The 14,917-nt window shown below is 40.8% G+C and overlaps 1 protein-coding gene across 1 annotated transcript in view; it reads left to right on the top strand.

Moving 5' to 3' along the window:
• Window positions 1–14,917, top strand: part of kif21a (kinesin family member 21A) — a 54,417-nt gene that overhangs the window by 33,292 nt on the left and 6,208 nt on the right. The window contains exons 12-29 of the mRNA XM_078256534.1: window positions 359–448; window positions 539–653; window positions 2,256–2,444; window positions 3,076–3,275; window positions 4,182–4,289; window positions 4,411–4,479; window positions 4,623–4,768; window positions 5,126–5,270; window positions 6,111–6,305; window positions 6,474–6,575; window positions 8,651–8,816; window positions 9,454–9,474; window positions 10,169–10,226; window positions 10,582–10,636; window positions 10,730–10,932; window positions 11,554–11,679; window positions 13,549–13,701; window positions 14,006–14,080. Of these exons, the coding sequence (XP_078112660.1) occupies window positions 359–448; window positions 539–653; window positions 2,256–2,444; window positions 3,076–3,275; window positions 4,182–4,289; window positions 4,411–4,479; window positions 4,623–4,768; window positions 5,126–5,270; window positions 6,111–6,305; window positions 6,474–6,575; window positions 8,651–8,816; window positions 9,454–9,474; window positions 10,169–10,226; window positions 10,582–10,636; window positions 10,730–10,932; window positions 11,554–11,679; window positions 13,549–13,701; window positions 14,006–14,080 (2,216 nt within the window). The remainder of the gene's footprint in view (window positions 1–358; window positions 449–538; window positions 654–2,255; window positions 2,445–3,075; window positions 3,276–4,181; window positions 4,290–4,410; window positions 4,480–4,622; window positions 4,769–5,125; window positions 5,271–6,110; window positions 6,306–6,473; window positions 6,576–8,650; window positions 8,817–9,453; window positions 9,475–10,168; window positions 10,227–10,581; window positions 10,637–10,729; window positions 10,933–11,553; window positions 11,680–13,548; window positions 13,702–14,005; window positions 14,081–14,917) is intronic.

The following is a 14,917-nucleotide window of genomic DNA, read 5'->3' on the forward strand; positions in this document are numbered from 1 at the left end:
TTTGTTCAGACTAATGAGATGCTCCCCTCCTTTGTTAAAACAATACGCTGTCTTTTCCACAAACAAGCTCATGAAAACAGAGCAGCGTCATCTCTGTGTATAGTTCATCATGTCACGACATAATATATTTTCTCAACAGTACAAGTTTTATAGCTACATAGTGGTGAAGTCCATAAAAGTTTGTTTGCCAAAAAGACAGTGTTGCCATGCATTATGTCGTTTACAAAACAATATCTTTATTACCTGCAGATGCTTCTTGTTCACATGTGTTACAGTACTTTTGGAGGTGTACCATGTGCTCTGCTCAGTCACACAGGATAAATGACGTCTCTGATTCTCAACCATGTCTGAATCTTTCAGTGCCAGCAAGGAGGAAGTTCCTGACAACGAGCAAGAAAAGGGCACAGAGAAGGAAATGACGGAGCGAGTCCACGAGGAAGCAGAAATTGTACGATTGACTGCCTCTTGTGTCATCTTTACATTCAAACACCGTAAAGAGTGCCTTCAGATATTAAATCATTAGTATGTTATGTTGTAGGAGGTCCAGGAAGGCAGCGACCACGAGGAAGGGGAAGAGGAAGAGGATGAGGAGGAAGAGGAGATGGATGTGGAGGATAGCTCAGATGATTCTGACTCTGAGTCAGATGAAAAAGGTATGAGGGGTAGAGTGTCTGGTCTCTCTAACTCTTTCTTTTTAAGAAGCTGCTGATTCTCCACAAGGGGGAGCTGTTCAATCACTGACAGACCAGTTTTATTCTCAGACTAGTTAACTCTCCAACCAACATGTTCAGTTCAACTGTGATGAAAGCTGACCACTTGTAATGGTTTCACTCAAGATGCATTAAAGTGCCAGATAAGCAGCAACAACTGTTGCTGTCGCATTAACTCTTGATGTTTGGACACAGCCTGTCTTGTATACAATGTACTACAAAATGAAGAGTAATGATACAGAATTATTGTACTGCAAGTACAACCTTTAAGTCTTCTTCTAGCTACCATACATCTCTACTTGTGTATTTTGGATGTCCGGCACCAGCACACTGACAGTAGTTAAGATGGTGTTACAACCCAGAAACACTGGTCGAGGAAGAAAAACAACACAATGCCGACGTAATAAGCATAATTCATTTCGTAAACTTGATGAATGAAATTGTTCCGCACTGAGGCGAGCAACGAAGGGAGAAAGGGCCAGTGGGTGAAGCCAAATAATCAAAATAATTTATTCCCTAAATGTTGAGTCGAGGCTGTTTTGCTCACTGAGAATTGTTAACTGTTGTCTTGCAACAGGGCACACTTGAAATGGTTTGCATTTAAAGGAACAGTGTGTAGGATTTAACGAAATTCAGCCTTGGTGCAGAATTACAGCCACTAGAGCCAGTCCCACAATGAGCTTTCCTTAGGATGTGCCATTTCTGTGTCTGTAGCTTTGAATGCTATTGAGGAGGAGAGAGGGGGGGGCAAGGTGGCGGGGGGGTGGCCTTGACCAACTGCCCCTTTGCTCGTTTGAAAGCCATGATGTCTCTCTCTCATTGGTGGGCCAAATTCTCTGGGCGGGGCAAAGCAGAGAAAGGGGAGGTAACCTTGCTCCTTATGACCTCCATAAGGAGGAGATTCCAGATTGGCCCATCTGAGCTTTCATTTTCTTAAAGGAAGAGCAGGATACCCAGGGCTTGGTTTACACCTATCACCATTTCTAGCCACTGGGGGACCATAGGCAGGCTGGTGGAACTCATTTTAATGTTAAAAAACCTCATAAAGTAAAATTTTCATGCCATGGGACCTTTTATTTAGTGTATAATCGCCTGAAACTAAGACTCATTTTAGCTAGCTTAGAAGTAGCTCTCCGTATCTACATATGTTAGGGTCCTCTTCCACGGAGTCCACCATGCACCGCCATGTTTCTACAGTAGCCCAGAAGGATCAAACCAAACATTCTAGAGAGGGCCTTCCGAGTTTTTACGTTACCTGAAGGCCACCATAGGTTCTTCTACACGCTTGGAAAGGCAGGGGTGAAGAAAGGAGTATTCATTACTATACCTCATTACTATATGCCACTAAATCCTACACACTGCTCCTTTAATCTGCAGAAAACAACCATCAACTCATGTTGATAGCATACATTGGATAGTGGAAATAAAAGAAAAAGGTTCTTTTTAAGTAATAATTCCAAAGGGGCATGTACTGTAAAAGAGAGATTTGTGACTTTAACACCACTGTGGACGTGAATACGTAATCTGATCATGTGTGTCCAACAGAGAACTTCCAGGCCGATCTGGCCAACATCACCTGCGAGATCGCCATCAAGCAGAAGCTGATCGACGAGCTGGAGAACAGCCAGCGGCGTCTGCACACGCTCAAACAGCAGTATGAACAGAAGCTGATGATGCTGCAGTGCAAGATCAGGGACACCCAGCTGGAGAGGGACCGCGTCCTCCAAAACATGAGTAAGACAAAGACGCCAGAAGGGGGAGTCATGTATCGCTCACTGGGAAGAGAATTGTGCTAATACCCTGTACATTTATTTACTGGTGCTCAGGCAGTTTGGACAAAAACATCCACCCAAATGTGGGTTTGGCTTTTAATGTCGGTGCTTTTTTGATCATCTTATTTCAGTCTTAAAGCGTAGTGTATTTAAGTTTTAGCCCGTCCTACTTGCAATTAGAAGTATTTATATCTTACCCTTATGTTTGATCTCAGTTTTTGTTCTTTAGTAATGAAAAAGCACTGCAGAAAGCTCGATACTTTATGTACTTCAGAGAATCCTTTTAAAGTGAATGCTGTCCGCCAGCAGCCAGATGGTGACAGTTTATATTTATCAGCACTAATGGATCAAAGCATTGTCTCTCTTTAAAAGCATGGAGGAGTTTTCAACTTGTCTAATTAAAAAAAAAAGCACACAAAAGAGACTTTGACAACTGGAGATAAAGGTTTTTGACTGTTTAACCCATTGCATAGAATATGCAACGCAGTGTGGGCGCTACATAAAAAAGCTTCCAAGCTTTTTAAGCTTTATAGCATTCTGTCTCTTTAAAAAAAAGATCAGATTTCCATGACATTTGTGTTGCATACTTTCAGATACAGTAGAAACTGGCACAGACGACAAGTCTCGCAAGATCAAGGCTGAATATGAGAAGAAGCTGAGCGTCATGAACAAAGAGCTTCAGAAGCTCCAGTCGGCTCAGAAGGAGCATGCCCGTCTGCTGAAGAACCAATCTCAGTATGAGAAACAGCTGAAGAAGCTTCAGATGGACGTGGCGGAAATGAAAAAGACGAAGGTGTGATTGGTTGTCCTCTTTTAAGGGTGATTGTGATAACACTACTGTAATGCTTCCGGTGGAAATTTGAGGCCTCTCTTACAGCTGTCTTCTTTTGATAGTAATTCTTTTCTAGAGTTAAGTGTGTTTGGAAGGATGTGCTTCTATTGGGATTAAAATAAAAGTTGAGATGAACTTGATATTAATCAAGTCTGGGCAGCATCAGAAACGTGCATCATTTTAGCTTATTGTCACATCTCTTCTGTCGTGTGTCTCAACTATCTTGTCTCGATTTGAGGGTCTTAAAATAATGAAAATGTACAGTAGGCCAGAGTGGTTGCTGACAGTAGTCAAAGGATGAAGAAAATGTAAAGAGAAAGGATTCAGCAAATGCACTATAAATCAAAAAGGATTTGACACATTTTATTTAAGATTACTTTATTTGTTCCTAGGGAAATTTGTATTGGACATTAAGGCTGCCACATAAAAATACATACAATGATAGTGCAGTAACAGACGTAAAGTGCATTCAAATACGTGAAACCCTGCCCCTCATTTCACACCCTCTATGTCCTGAGTTTAGGGGATTCACTGATAGAGGGATAAAAAGGTTCTATGCCTAGTCAGGCAGCTTCTCCTGTATTTATGGAACCCTACAGCGTCTACCTGTTGGGAGCGGTTTGTATTCTGAACAGGACATGGGAAGGGTCCACGATATGATTTTCTTACCCTGTTTACCTATAGTCTTCTCAAAAGAGCATTTAGAGGGAAGCTTCCCCACCCACGTCACTTTGATTGCTGTGTGTGTATTTGTAAGAATGAACCTGGCTAATGAGAACCTTCACATCAGGATATTGACTTACTTTCACTATATTTATGTGTGTATATAATATGACTTTTTCGGATTTCTTGATTTGATTGTTCCAGGTCCGTCTCATGAAGCAGATGAAGGAGCAGCAGGAGAAGAACAGGATGAACGAGTCTCGCAGAAACCGAGAAATTGCTTCGTTAAAGAAAGACCAGCGCAAGCAAGAGGTTAGCCGTCTACGTACATCCTTTTTTGCTTTAGTTGGCTGTAATTACAACTTAATTTAACCTGAGTCATGAGTTTCAGTACCATTATTTAACTGTTGTTAATACTGTCATTGTGTTACAGCACCAGCTAAAGTTACTGGAGGCTCAGAAAAGGCAGCAGGAGCTTATTCTGAGGAGAAAGACAGAGGAGGTGAGTAGCAGCAGAATTGGGTTGGATTGTATTTTTACATGGTGTCTGCAGAAATACTTGCTGATACATTATAGATGCAGAAATGCACGTGGTATGCTTTTAATGTTCACCTGTCATGTTTCTGTTTGCCATGTGTGTGTCAGGTGACGGCTCTGCGGAGGCAGGCCAGGCCCACCTCAGGTAAAGTCATCAGGAGAGTCAATGTCCCAGAATCCGTGCAGGACTCCACCCACAGACCTCCATCTGGACGCTTGTACTCCTCCGGCAACGCTGCTCCCAACGGCACTCGGTGAGTCTGTGTGTGTGCATGTCACGTTTCCAGCGATCCTACTAAAAATAGATGCTTTTATCAAACCAAAATAGGCCAGGTTTTACCCTTGCAGCATTGAAATACTGTACACGCAAGTGTTCATAAATAAGACACCTGCAGCATCATAAATCACCCTGGAATGTAAACTCCTCCAAACCCCTAAAATGTAACATTAATCTCTCTTTGCACGTTTTGACATTATTATGATGGATTCTAATGCATAATTCTGCATCGGGAATCTGCATCTGAAACATATTTATGAATTATGCACATCATCCCTGAATGTTAAATGTGTTCAAGTGTTAAATCCATCACTGACTGATGTTGTGTGTGCAGGTATACCTACAGGCGCACAGTCGGTATTTACTCCACCAGAATCGCACGTAATAAATGGCAGTCTCTGGAGCGGCGGATCACGGACGTCATCATGCAAAGGATGACCATCTCCAACATGGAGGCCGACATGAACCGCCTCCTCAAGGTAAAGCTAGAGCAGTGCGTTGTTCTACTATAAGATGTCCTAATCTGTCAATCACAGGACTAAAGAAGGATAATGACCAGCTTGACCAGCAGGAATTATCTATGAAGGCAAGCAAAGGAAAAGGGTAATATGCTCGCCATCCTCAACATCAATACTGTCAAGTGCCCTCAGGCAAGGCACTCAACTGTCAACCTGCTCTGGTGCAGCTTCTCATTGGTGGAAAACGTGCACTTGGACCGTCTGTTGCAATAAATGTGTGACTACTGTATATATGACCATATATGCAGTATATATGCATCACCAACAAAAGGACATACCAAGTGTAAAACATAATCCTACACACAACAGTTTACTTTTAATATAGATTTACACAAATACAACACGTTAATAGGTAGGTATTAGGTTGCTGTTTACATTTGATTACTGTTAAGCCTGAACAGTCTAATACCCAAATAGAAGTATACACTTACTTTGTGTTTCAGTTGCTAGTAAATTCTGACTAAATTCTCTGCTGAATCAAAATGATCTGGCATTAAAAATGCTTGAGAAGTGTCTGGCTGATATATGTGAGAAGGCTGACACGTTAATGCTGTTTAGTCAGTGAGAACTGAGGAGTTGAAAACAAAGGTTTGTTTTGGGGAAAATGATGTCAAATCCTGACCTCAGAGGAGGCTTTAACTACTGCTACATCATCTGGTTTTTGCACGATGAAAAAAGACCTTGGCTTGTTCCCTCCCCTGTACTTCTGCAACATTTACCATGTTACACATTTAGAAATGACTTGATGGACTGCAATCTGTTAAAATTTCTGAAGTCAACAAAGTGTATTTGTGTTCATAGCAACGAGAGGAGCTGACCAAGCGTAAAGAGAAGGTCATCCGGAAGAGGGAGCGGCTGGACAGGGAGGGCCCAGAGGCCGAGAAGGCAGCGCTTCCCCTTAACGAGGAAGTGGATGCGTTGACGGCCAACATTGACTACATCAATGACAGCATCGCAGACTGTCAGGCCAACATCATGCAGATGGAGGAAACCAAGGTAATAACTTTGGGAATTGGTTAAATGGAGGAGAACATGAATGAAACCAACTACTTTTTAACTATTTTATGTGATGGAAAGTATTCTTTGTCTTAGAGAGTTTCAGAGAATTTAGTTCTTCACAATTTTTTTTTGTTTGTATGAATTTACACTGGGTTTTTTTTCCAGGAGGAAGGCGACACAGTGGACATTTCTGCTGTGATTGGTTCCTGTACCTTGACAGAAGCTCGTTTTCTGTTGGATCACTTTATGTCCATGGCTATCAACAAGGTACCAGCCCCACAATCACATTGGTACACCACAGTCTGGGCTTCTTGTTGCTTTTCAAAAAACGTGAATACAATCATGGATCAGCCAATGTTACTTGGTCATGGTCTGTAGAAGCCATTTGGCTAAATCTGTGAGATTTACAGTTGTGTTCAAAATAATAGCAGTCCAACATCACTAACCTCCATAAATCAAATTTTTTGGTAGAAGTGATATTTCTACATGTAAGTGTTGTAGAGTCAGAAAACCAACAGACCCAACAGTCATGACATGCATGCTGCTCATTCTGTGTAATTGAATCTGTAATTGAAAGGGGCATGTTCAAAATAATAGCAGCGTTGTGTTCAATTAGTGAGGTGATTGATTCTGTGAAGAAACAGGTGCCAATTATGGCCCATATTTAAGGAAGGAAGAAAGCAAATGTTGTACATGCTGTTTATAGTGCATTTCACACTGAAATACTCAGCAAAATGGGTCGTTCCAGTCATTGCTCTGAGGAACAGCGGACTTTGATTAAAAAGTTGATTGGAGAGGGGAAAACATATAAAGAAGTGCAGAAAAGTATAGGCTGCTCAGCCAAAATGATTTCAAATGCCTTGAAATGGCATCCAAAGCCTGAACGACGTGGGAAAAAACGGTCAACTACCATTCGACTGGAACGAAGAATAGCCAAAATGGCAAAGGCTCAACCAATGATCAGCTCCAGGAAAATCAAAGAAGACTTAAAGTTACCTGTGAGTACTGTTACGATCAGAAGAAGGCTATGTGAAGCAAAGCTATCAGCTAGAAGCCCCCGCAAAGTCCCATTGCTGAAAAAAAGACATGTACCATGACAGTTTGTCCGACGACCCCCATGCACTGAATTCAAGCCACAGTACACTGTGAAGACAGTAAAGCATGTTGGTGCAAAAATCATGTTATGGGGGTGTTTCTCATACTGTGGTGTTGGGCCCATTTATCGCATACCAGGGATCATGGATCAGTTTCAATACATCAAAGTACTTGAAGACGTCATGTTGCCTCATGCTGAAGAGGAAATGCCTTTTGAAATGGGTCTTTTAACAAGACAATGACCCAAAACACACCAGTAAGCGAGCAAAGATTGATGTTATGGAGTGGCCAGCCCAATCCCCAGACCTCAATCCCATAGAAAACTTGTGGGGTGACATAAAAAAATGCTGTTTCTGAGGCAAAACCCAGTAATGCAGAGGAATTGTGGAATGTAGTTCAATCGTACTGGGCTAGAATACCTGTTCACAGGTGCCAGAAGTTGGTCGACTCCATGCAACACAGATGTGAAGCAGTTCTCAGAAATAACGGTTATGCAACTAATTATTAGTGCAGTGATTCAAAGTAAAGCAAACACTTGAGACATTTTTCAGTTTATACAGTAAATGTTTGAGTTTGTAAAGAAAAATGCAAATACTGCTTAATGTTAACAGCCTAATGTTCCTTTTTCTTCACTTTCTGTAAAGGTATAACACAAACTTTGGTCATGTTTTGATTTGGAATTGAATGTGCAGTGTTCCAATGCAATGATATTATGGAATTAAAAGCTATTCTAAGGATTTTAAACATTATTCACTTTTTTTAAAATCACACTGCTATTATTTTGAACACAACTGTACATCAAGATAATGTCCTTTAACATACACATGAATGGATTACTGAAGGAGTCTACCAGGCCTACCAAGTGGCAGGGGCCCCCCTGGCCTTCACCTGCCAGATGTCACTTGAACGGACACATACTGACCACGAAGAGATGCAAAATGACCAGAAAGAAATGCAAAGCAACTGCAAACAGACAAAATAACTACAAAGAGACACAGAAATACTACAGAGACACAAAACCACAACAAAAGATGCATAACAACTTAGAAAGTAAAGTGGCTTTTTTTTTTTTTTTGTAACCTTTCAATTCCAGCAAAATTTCAGAGAAATGCAGATTGATAGGACTATGGATGCTATGTAGTTACACATGCAACTATTTTACCATATCGCAGAGATGTGGGTGTAAATTTGAGATGGACAGTGAAGAAGAACATCAATATTGTATGTCTGCGGTCTGACCTCTTCAGGGTCTCCAGGCAGCCCAGAGGGAGTCTCAGGTGAAGGTGATGGAGGGCCGGCTGAAGCAGACGGAGATCACCAGCGCCACACAGAACCAGCTGCTCTTTCACATGCTGAAGGAGAAGGCCGAGTTCAACCCCGAGCTGGATGCCCTGCTGGGGAATGCCCTGCAAGGTAACGACAGCGTTTGTTCGGGTTGAGATTGAAGTGAAGATGAGGATCAAAAACCCGGGCCAGAGCCCTGGTTTAACCCAGCACACCTCCTGGAAGTCTCATTAATATCAAGTCAAGGAAAACTGGGATTCAGATTTTATTCTGGGACGACGACGTTGTTTCTCTCCCACAACAATTCTGTTAAATACTGTAAATTTACCATTTACACGCGTGAGTTACAAAGCACTTGGCCTTTCAGGAAGTGTACTGGGTTACTGGTCAGTTGCATGATTGGGTTCTAATGACATGCTCTCGCCTGTTGCCTTCTGCTGAATAAAAGCTGGCCTAATTATTGTCCAACTGGCACATAATCCCACTGTTAACGTTATATTACTATAATACAAATTCCTAAAAGTGTTATAGATTACAGTTTATTTGACAGAATTTTTTACCACCACATTTCTGCAACTTTTTGTGTTGTAAATGCAAAAGTATGTTTGCCAGCCTCTCTTCAGTAGGATGCTCTGTTTACAGTAGTTGCACTTTATTTTCTTTTTTAGAATTTCGGGGGACAGTGTTTTTGATTTGTGCATTGCCTTTTTTCTGTTCCCCCAAATTTTCCTTTTTTTTTTTTTTTTTTTGTCTTATGTTTATACAGAACTAGGTAACGTCCCGGCTGGTAAGTGAAACCACATTAGACTCTTATCTGTGTTACGAATGCATGGTTCCTTCCCTTTGCACTTTGAAAACTAACGAAACATAATATGGAACAGGTGCATGAGGTGCAATGCAACCAAGGCTTCCCTCCATCCGTCTGCTGACCTCTCCCTTCCCTTCCCCTCGTCTGGATACTCTACCTCGTCCTCCTAGCTCACCATGTGCTACAGCCTCCATGCTTTAGCATCCTGCTAACAAAAGACCCTTCCACAGGAACCATACAACATGGATATTTTAGCTTTGTCAAACCCTGTAGGTCAGCGGACCCCATCAGGAGCAACGCACTGACTCCTCCACCTTGTTGTCTCATATACACATCTCTCTTTTAACCCTCCCCACCTGGCCGCTCTCTGACCTCTGACCCTTTCCCATCCAGTGAGGACCAAGTTTCTGTTTGTCAATAAAACAGCATGGCGCCGCGCTGACATCGCCCTCATCTGCTTCCCTTGTTCATCTTTCTTCATCCATTTTGAGCTCTGTAAAAAAATTAATGAAGTAAAGAAAATTGCATCACCCTTTGGTGAAAGTGAACAAAAGGATACGTTACTTAGCCGTAGGAAAAGTGTACTTGCTAAGAACCCTTTTAGAAAATCATAAGCAGTGATCTTAGGGTTTTCTATCAACTCTTCATATTATTCACTGATCTCATTTGGCAGACAATGGGGATGATAGCAGCAGTGATGAGTCAGCCCAGAGCCCTTCTGCAGAGGGAAAGTAAGTTTAAGTATTTGAATCTTATGATACGTTTATATTATGTTGCATTATTTTATGTGTTATGTTGTTCTTTTATTTATGTCTTTGTTGTGTTGTCGTGGGGTTATTGTATGTACTGTATATGTCTTGTTCATGTAAATGTTACGTTATTTTATTATGTTTAACTTTTATGTTAATGTTATGTTACATTATTTTATTTGGATGTTGCATTTCTGTTTTGTGTTGCGTTATATGATTTGTTAATGTTATGTTTGTATTATAAGTTTATATTTAATGTTACATTGTATCTTTTCTGTTATGTACTGTGTGTTTTTACAAATGTTTATGACATATAAAACTCGTGTATCCCCTTTAGCACCTTGACGTCAGATCTCATGAAAATTTGCGGAGAAACCAAAACAAGAAATAAGGTATTACAATGTGTCTATGCCGTATTCTCCGCATACACCAGTATTTCCTAAATTACTTCTTTTCTTAATTTCTTTCTTATCTGTGCTCCTCAGGCTCGTAGGAGGACCACCACTCAGATGGAGTTGCTGTACGCAAACAGTGACTCCGCCCCTGACGCACCCACCGCAGACTTCTCCAGTCCGATGCTGCCGTTAGCTGAAACACCGGATGGGGGAGGAGACATGGAGTCGTCAGGCTCATCAGTCAGGGACTACACAGCTCTCTCTCCCGGCTTTTCCTCTAAAATGGGCAGCATGTAAGTCCAGGCGCGGCACTCTCTTGCTAACACAATAATAATTACTGCTTCCTTCCTTCCTGCATGTTTGATTTTGCTGCACCGTCCTCTGCTTTAGTTAATTTTGTTTCACATTATTCATGAGCATCCTTACATCAAACAGCCATACCTTACTCCAACTGATGAGTCCTTTGAAGTAAAAGCATGTAAAGAGGAGACAATATTAACATTTGTATGGCTTATTTATTACATACCCTGCAAAAACGGCCTTTTTTATTCCTTAATGCAGCTCGGTTACACACTGAAAGCAAAAATACTAACCAGACTGCTTTACTTGGCTTGTGAAAGGCCATGCTTCAAACAAAACAAAAAAGACTAACTGACTAAAGTAATAGAACTATGTTTTAGTGTAGCACAAAATCGACTGTCCTCAGTAGTTAAACATGAGCTTGTCGAAGAACCACCTCTGTTTTGGGACTTTAAATATCAGGTAACGTGTTTCTGTGTGTACTGCATGCTAATCTCTTCATTGTTGCCGTTATTTTATGATCATTTTACATCCTTCTGTTGTTTTATCATTATTTTTTTGTACACTGTCTTTTGTGTTGTCTGTGGATAACTTTATGAAACTGAAACGATCAGTTCTGGATCCAGAACTTCGTCAGGGATGGAAAAGCCATCGCCAGAGCCTTCCCCGTTTTCTCGCAGGAAGACGTATAACAAGTCACAAGCAGCGGCTGACAGGGCAAAGGTCAAGGAGATTAAACAGTAAGAGCTTGTCGCTGACGTTGTGGCTGCAAAGCCGAGAAAAAGCAAAAATAACTTCAACTCTACTAATTTTTCTTATCTTGGTTTCCTGATTTGAAGAAGCATGTGGTCTCAACTAAATCAAAAATGCTCTGCGCCTGGTGTGATTACCTTTAACTTGCCAAGTTCTATGCTGAATTTAAAGTCCTAATGTTCCTACCTAACTTGGATGTCTCTTTATTGAGTAGTTTTGACTCAAATTCAGTGTTCAACTTGCTGATCAACCCCTCTGCTGCTGATCTACTTGTGATACACATTTTTATTTATTGAGGAAATCTCTGTCCTTTCCCTTTCTTTGTCTTAACAGTAGATATTTGTAAGCGAGACTGAAATGAAAGAATGTGCCGAGTAAACTGCTCTGATAAATTTGGCTTTGCATCTGCTGAAAAATGATTGTGTTTAAAACGTTTCCCGTCATCCTGTCTTACAAAATATAACACTGGAAGACCGAGATTACTTTATAAATTGATAACTGAATTGTATTTTCGTGTTAATGATACTATTGAAAACAGTTACTTAAGTTTAATAGTTACTTAAGTTTCATTATTTTTACTTAAGTTGTATTATTTTTAAGCATTTGTTGGCACGTTTACCTCTGTGCTTTACACATCGGCTGTTTTCCAACTTGAAGCAACATTTACTTTCATTACTTTACTTTCACTCTGCACTCTGACACGCATGTTCAGTGTGTGATGCACTCACACACTGACCGTACTGAATATTGCTGCATTCATGTCATATCTATGCACTATGCAATCTCAGATTTCCACTGGTTACCAACACTACTCAGATTGTCTGGTTATGCATTTAAAGGTCTCCGTCACAGTGTAGAGTGGTTTATTAAGTGGCATACAATAGTTTTATGACATGGCATTTTGTGATTTGAGGAGGATCAAGCTATTATTCCTTTTGTTTGGAGGTTTACCTTTTATTGATCGACCGATTTTGTTTTTAGATTTATTGTAGGGACAGACAAGAATCCTGAAGAAAGAGAAGGAAAATAACATTCAACAAGAGCTCCTGAGCAGAACTGAACCAGGGATGCTGTAATTACACGGTATATGTGTTGACTACTAGGCTACAAGGACTCACCAGAAGAACTTAAAGGAGCCCTTTTGGCTACAACGTAGCATTTACTCTGCCACCACCCAGGCTAGATGTGACATTTTTTTAAGGATAAGAATCTAAGTAGTTTATTCATTTTTCATCCATCCGACCATTTTATTTTCTGGTGCATGACGGCTTCAGTTTGATTTAAGCTGCTGATAGAAGATGGTTTTTATATAAGGTGCATTATGCTAGTGTTAAATTCGTCTTGGTATTATTGTTAGACCAATAATTGTAAATAATTGTTTCTCTTGTTACAGTGAAAAGCCTTCAAAACAAACGCTGTAGCTTGACAACACTGAAGGAGGGTCAAGGGTCTGAGGATTTCTTTTATGTAATTTTGGGCTGTAAAGATAAAGTTGACCATGCTGAAACTGAAACTAGGCTATGAAATCTCTGGGATGTGTTAGGCTTTTAAATAATTAAAAAGAAGACCTTTTGAATAGACTGCTGTGAAATGTACTAAGGAATGTTTTCTGTGGAGCTCCACTGAGGCAGGATCTTTCACATTGAACAGGAAACCTCAGTAATGTCTTCTTTAGGGCTTCAGATGAATCTGAATGCGCTAGACTTTTTTTTTTCCTGTCCTGGTGGTTGCTCCCATATGACGTGAATGCTGCATATGCATCTCCCTTCTGTCTCCATGTAGTCCTCCCACACTCCTGCAAATAGTGTGTAAACAGCTTAGCACACACTTTTATTATGCTGCAGCTTAATTGGCAGCCCTACTGTCTTCCTCCACATCCCAGTCATCAGGAACCAGAAGAGCAGCCTGCCTCTTCCTCTCTCTGCTACCTCTTGTCCCAGTAACCACGTTGCTGCGTTTAGCCGTATAACAGGGTATCTGGGCCATACTGCAAACGTCCTACAGGATAAGTAAGAACTAGAGATAAGCAGAATTGAAACAAGCCTGCAAGAGAGTCACATTAGAGTTTGGAAAAGATGCTGCGGATGAGTAGGAGCATTGCATTCCAAAATCTGTCACTTTTGTCAAATTCCTGCCTTATTTCCCAACTTACTGTATCACATAATACATAGGCTCACTCTAGAGTTAGCTCTTCTTGAAGTCAAGTTGTACCCAACACAGAATGATTAAGGATAAGGAACTTGGTCAGAACAGGAAGTAATTAGTGTTTAATTCAGTAGCTAATCAGGTATATTGGATCCTCTTACTCTCCAGGATGAATCGATGCCGCCACATGTCCTTCAACCACATCCTGCGTTCTGTTTCCCCTCCTCTCACCAATCCACCCAAGTACAACGTTTTGTCTTTTTTTTTTTTTTTTTCCTCTGCCACAAGGTTTACTAAAATTTCACTTCTGGTGTACAGGGGACCACAGACACACGCGGTGTGGATTTCATCTTTTTTCTTATGAAAAACAAGCATTTTATCAAGCTCCTCTCCCAGTGGTTTCGTCCCACTCTGCTGTGGTGTCCTGGCACAAAACCCTAGATTTACCAGACATGAACAGTGAATGGGGTTAAAAACAATAAATGCATTTCCTTTCTATAACCAATAGGTAATTACACTAAACCCAAACAGTGTCATTTTGTTAAGCGTGTTACTGCTATTGAGCCTGAGCCCTCAATCTCTTTTTATGAGCTGTTTTTTTATTTCAGTGAGCCTTTTATTCTGCACAACACTTCTTTTAAACCTCATTCATTGAAAACTCCTAAATATCGACGTCTGGATCCGTGGTACACCATCAGCTCATCCTGCTGCTCTGCTGATGCTGGTAGCTACTGTTGGAGAGTTAGAGAGTAATGATTTGTACAATTACACTATCCGATGCCAATTTGTCAACACGACCAGCCAATTAGTGATCGATGTGGGTTTCGGTGATGCTTTAGAACTTAAGGTCCCTGATGATCCGACACCGCTGGTTTCAAATGATCATCTGTCTTTGTCTCCTTGGGTGTTTTTTAAAATAAAAATCTATTATAGGCTGGAAATGCTTCTGATGGTGCAGGGGTATTATGGACTCTCTTCTTTTCTTCAACACACTAAGGGTGACTCTGTTCACAACTGTCTCATTAGTCTTTGGTCTGTTCTGTCACCTCTTTCTATTTTTGATTCAGTCACAAGAGCTGC

Source organism: Sander vitreus, chromosome 8, assembly GCF_031162955.1.
Source record: "Sander vitreus isolate 19-12246 chromosome 8, sanVit1, whole genome shotgun sequence".
Taxonomy (NCBI): Eukaryota; Metazoa; Chordata; class Actinopteri; order Perciformes; family Percidae; genus Sander; species Sander vitreus.